The 5,622-nt window shown below is 40.8% G+C and overlaps 1 protein-coding gene across 1 annotated transcript; it reads right to left on the reverse strand.

The window, feature by feature from the left end:
- Positions 1-2,369: 2,369 nt before the first annotated feature.
- On the reverse strand, positions 2,370-5,224 carry vma12 (vacuolar ATPase assembly factor VMA12). The gene is made up of 6 exons (XM_032507057.1): positions 4,780-5,224; positions 4,012-4,085; positions 3,587-3,676; positions 3,343-3,385; positions 3,083-3,195; positions 2,370-2,841 (listed from the first exon to the last, which is right to left on the reverse strand). Exons 1-6 carry the CDS (start codon positions 4,958-4,960, stop codon positions 2,746-2,748), a joined length of 597 nt encoding a protein of 198 aa, XP_032362948.1. The 5' UTR covers positions 4,961-5,224; the 3' UTR covers positions 2,370-2,745.
- Positions 5,225-5,622: the final 398 nt, after the last annotated feature.

The raw sequence follows: 5,622 nt of genomic DNA on the forward strand, positions 1-5,622 counted from the left end.
GGAAAGCTCATTGTGGGACTGGCTCTTGTGGCTCAAATTCTGCACCAAGGCTGAATTTTCAGAGGCTTCAGATACAGTATTAGGAAACCCCTAAGGCCTAGGTAAAAGAGACTTCAGATACAGTATTAGGGGACCACTAAGGTCTATATAAAAGAGACTTCAGATACAGTATTAGGGGACCACTAAGGTCTATATAAAAGAGACTTCAGATACAGTATTAGGGGACCACTAAGGTCTATATAAAAGCATCCAAAGAGCACCATGTCATGGGACCTTTAAACCAACCACGTTGTCACAATCTCTCTGTGAGATATAGTGTTGTTGCATTCAAACTTTAAGTGTGTTCTTGCTGCTGCTGGTTGTCATTTCAGGCACAATAGATGCGACCCTCCTTCACCACATTCACCTCCAGTTCTCATCATTCCCAGCTCCCAGGGTTGCTCCATCAGAAGCCCCGCTCCACATCAAATCCATCCAAATCTGCAGGCTTCCTTTATTCCTTCGTCATCACCACCAGTGTCTAGACTCCATCTGGGCAATATTCCTACTGGTCAAGACAACGGGAATTTGGCAGAATTTCCGTTGCCTTGGGCTTTCTTTGTGTTGACATTTTAAACTGTGGTCGATTTGAGAGGACTACGGTGAACTGCTCCTCAGATCTCTGCAAGTTAAATCCAGACAGCTAGTGAGACTATATGTCCAACCTTTGAACGTACGTACACTCACCGGCCACTTTATTAGGTACCCCATGCTAGTAACGGGTTGGACCCCTTTTGCCTTCAGAACTGCCTCAATTCTTCGTGGCATAGATTCAACAAGGTGCTGGAAGCATTCCTCAGGGAGTTGGTCCATATTGACATGATGGCATCCACACGTTGCCGCAGATTTGTCGGCTGCAAATCCATGATGCGAACTCCCGTTCCACCACATCCCAAGATGCTCTATGGATTGAGATCTGGTGACTGTGGAGGCCATTTGAGTACAGCGAACTCATTGCATGTTCAAGAAACCAGTCGTGTGAATTCCAGCTTTATGACATGGCGCATTATCCTGCTGAAAGTAGCCATCAGAAGTTGGGTAACTATGGTCATAAAGGGATGGACATGGTCAGCACAAATACTCAGGTAGGCTGTGGCGTTGCAACGATGCTCAATTGGTACCAAGGGGCCAAAGAGTGCCAAGAAAATATTCCCCACACCATGACACCACCACCCCCAGCCTGACCGTTGATACAAGGCAGGATGGATCCATGCTTTCATGTTGTAGACGACCAATTCTGACCCTACCATCCGACTGTCGCAGCAGAAATCGAGACTCATCAGACCAGGCAACGTTTTTCCAATCTCTATTGCCAATTTCGATGAGCTGTGCAAATTGTAGTCTCAGTTTCTGTTTAGCGAAAGGAGTGGCACCGATGTGGTCTTCTGCTGCTGTAGCCATCTGCCTCAAAGTTGGACGTACTGTGCGTTCAGAGATGCTCTCTGCCACCTTGGTTGTAACGGGTGGGATTTGAGTCACTGTTGCCTTCTATCAGCTCGAACCAGTCTGGCCATTCTCCTCTGACCTCTGGCATCAACAAGGCATTTCGCCCACAGAACTGCCGCTCACTGGATGTTTTTTCTTTTTCGGACCATTCTCTGTAAACCCTAGAGTGGTTGTGCGTGAAAATCCCAGTAGATTAGCAGTTTCTGAAATACTCCGACCAGCCCTTCTGGCACCAACAATCATGCCACGTTCAAAGTCACTCAAATCACCTTTCTTCCCCATACTGATGCTCGGTTTGAAATGCAGGAGATTCTCTTGACCATGTTACATGCCTAAATGCACTGAGTTGCGCCATGTGATTGGCTGCTTAGAAATAAGGGTAACGAGCAGTTGGACAGGTGTACCTAATAAAGTGGCCGGTGAGTATGTTTCACCAAAACAAGTTCCTCCCCGGGGCTATTTTAGCACCGCCCAAGATGATTGTGATTGATTTAAAGAAATGCCAAAAAACCGGAGCATGTTTTTCTACCATCCTGGTAAGCTGTGTGGACTAGCCGGACCCTCACAGAATAACCATGTTTGTTAAACTTATTTCATTATGAAATGAAATCTCTCCTTATTAAAATACTATTCAATATTACTTTCTGGAGTGGACAGAGTACTGATACAAAAACAATAAACTGTGTCAAATCTGACATGTCTTCTAACCAATACGTTCACATAGGTTGTTTGTTCCTACCTTCTAATATGACCCATAGGAGTGTAAGCACAATTACATCTGTGAACAGAATGGAAAGAATCATGAGTATATGAGCCTTTATTTTCAGGCTGTGGTTTTCGGAAAAATCTAAAATACAAATTAACTGTAAATAAATAACTGATTAATGTTTTAATGTAACTTAATTTAAAAAAAAAGAAAAGAAAAAAAGTCTGGGCAGGTGGAATGTCATGTAAAGCAGGAGTAGTTAACAAAGTCAAAGAACAGATATTCAGTCATTTTGAATTTGCTTTCTTGTAATGGTCCAGCTTCCATTTAGTGCTATGAGTATCACTTTTTCAATTCTCAGTAACTTAAACTATATTTAAACAATACACCAATTTTCCTGTCAAATAAAAAGCAAAAAGTCCACAAGTTTTTCATGGCAAAGTCAGATGTCTGTATTGAATCAGTAGGCGCCTCGGTGGGGTTGCCAAAGTTCTGCTTTGAGGGCTGCTACAGTTCACTGGTTTTGTGTTTCCCTTGTTCTTTTTGAGTAACTTCTATGGTTCCCCTAGTTCCCCTTCCATGGTCCGGACCAGCACATACAGCTCCGCCAGGCCGACTACAGATGCAGCGATCACAGCCGATATTACTCGCTGGAAGAAGACAGGTGACAGAAACCAAAAAAGGCCACAGTTATGTAACCATTAGGTTGATACAAACACAAATTAAAGAAGAAAACATCAGACAACTCTTAGTGTAACGCAATCCAATCCAATTCAAAAACATCACAAAATACAGCCTCCAATATTACCACCACATCTCAATATGGTTAGTTTTACAAAGGCAGGGGTAGTTGCATGGCTTGTGAACCATGTGTAAAGCATACTCTCTTACCGCTGCAGTGTCAGTGAATAGGTACTGACTCGCCATATACGAACAGGCAAAGGCAGCAACCACGGTGACCAGGAAGTTGAATATGGTTGCCACCACTGCTTTGACTGATCGCACTGAAGAAAGCGAGAGTAAAACAAGTTCAGAAGAAGAAGAAGTTCATTTTCAATATAGAGCATATACTCAGCTTCTGATTGCTGTAAGGGTGATAATATAATCGTAATAAGATATTAAACGGTGTTGTATATGTGTACCAAACTAACCTTGCCGTCCAAAATCTGCTAATGTTTCATTGCGGTTGATTTTCTGAAGACATAGAAAGATATTTATCACAGTCAATGATATGCTCCAAAAAACGTTATTTTTTCCTTGCTGTAAGTCTTACACCACGATTAAAAATGAAACAATTTAAGCAGTCAAGTTCATGACAAGATCTTTATATTTATATATACATAGCTCATAGCATGACCTTCATTATTTTTAATGTTAACATATACAAAAACGTACCTGAGTGTTGACATTACGTGTGATTCTGTTGTATTCCTCGTTGGCTAGTTTGGCTTTGATCCTCTCAAGACGTTTGACAAGCTCGGGGTTCTGAGAGAGAAAAGTCACGGTTCAATTTTAGTTGTTTGCAGCAGAGATTTCTTCCCCAAGTACTTGTGATATTTATTCTATTCTCTCCATCCCCCTGGGAGAAGATTACACCACGCTAAATATTATGGAGGGATATAGGGATAAGTTGCTCAAATTGGGCTCCATCATCAAAAGTCTCTAGTTAGTTTCTGTCACATCAGTTCTATTTCAAGTTGTCAGATGTCTCCGCCTCGTCAATGTCAATGCAGCATAACACTGATTGATATGTTAGAGGTTAAACAGACGAATATAATACATATATATTCAAAACTGGGCATGTCCATGGTTTCACTTACCCTGGGAGGCTTCACAACCTCAGGCAGGTACAGCGAGCTATCCTCCAACAACTCATGCAGGTAGAAAGGATGCCCTGCGGTAAAACAGCAATAAGAAAGTGTTACACAGAAACATATTCATGCCATGGCTTCTAGTATGAATTATTTTTATTGCAGAACATCACCCCAGAACTTCGGCACAGGTTTGCAAAAGCTGGAAGAAAGAATGTTTTTAATATTGATATCATCACATGAGACTAGCGTGTTGATTAATTACATAAAATGATATGATTAGATGTTAGGGTTGTCTGATCTTTAAGGACAACTAACAAATCTGTTACTCATCTGTTCTTTGAAGGAAAAGAACATGAATGAAATTAAGACCTTTTAATACTTTATATCATTAGCAACGTATTTTGTATTAACCACCAATTCGTAATTACGAGATCAGGATCTCGTAATTAGACAGATATAATTTTTTTATTGATCCCAAAAAAAGGGTGTTGCAGCAGTAACATATCAGACACACATACAGAAAATACATGAAATAACAAAAACACAATATAGGAACAAATAATTTAAAATATATACAACTAATATACAAGTTGGGAATAAAAATAAAAATGTACAACTGTGTAACTATTATTGATACGATACTAATATTATTAATAACTAGTATTATTACGAGATAGTAACTCATAATTTCGCGAAAAAGTATTTTATCTCGAGATATCTTGCGTGAATGCAACGCACTTCCTTTACATTGGAAGTTACTCTGTGAACGTGTACCGTTGTCCTGAAGGTATTTCTTGAGTGTCCTCGCCGTACTGAAGGACAGGGTTGCTTGTGGTGCTCCAAGAGCCTCCTCCAGTTCTTCTCTCAGTCCCTGGGGCAGAGAGGACTCCGTCTTTTCTAATAACTCCGTGACCTTATTTCGGAATTTTTCCCCGACAACAAATGCAGAGGCCATGGTTTAAATCCCAGTCACTCTGACAGGATGGTCGAAATTAATGCGATGCAGCTATCTAGATGAATATATACCGTTTGTCAAGCTTTTTCTCACGAGCACGAGCTGCCAGTTAACATAGGTCTACAAATAGAGGAGCCAAAACTGTCCCTAACGGTTTTTATTGTGATTATACGTTGAAATTCGGCGTTTAAGCTAACTGCTAAAGGTAAATATCTCCAAGTGAGCAGCCATGTTGTTTGTCTTGTGACACGATGACGTACTCTCTCACATGACCAACAGCGTGAAGATGTATTATTAGTATCATTGACAATTATTAGTGCGGATTTTGGAAAATTGTAAGTATTTATAATCTTTATACACTGTTAACGTTTAATCACAAGCAGACAATAATGTTTTATTCCATATTCAACTCAAATGTTGATCGCCACAGCACACGTGAGCTCTTTTGGTGCATTCCATGTCTCCTCATAAAGCAAGAGTTTAGAGTTTCAACTAACAGACTTGAGGTGAAATATGAACTAGGCCTGCTTAGTAGCCCGACAAGGCCCCCCCCCAAAAAAAAGCCTGACATGCCAGACCCACATCATTAGCTTGCAAATTATATTTGCTGCCGCTGGGATGCGGTCTAGATTTCTAGGTTATACTTAGTGTTGTGGTTGGAA

Source organism: Etheostoma spectabile, chromosome 3 (genome assembly GCF_008692095.1).
Source record: "Etheostoma spectabile isolate EspeVRDwgs_2016 chromosome 3, UIUC_Espe_1.0, whole genome shotgun sequence".
Classification (NCBI taxonomy): domain Eukaryota; kingdom Metazoa; phylum Chordata; class Actinopteri; order Perciformes; family Percidae; genus Etheostoma; species Etheostoma spectabile.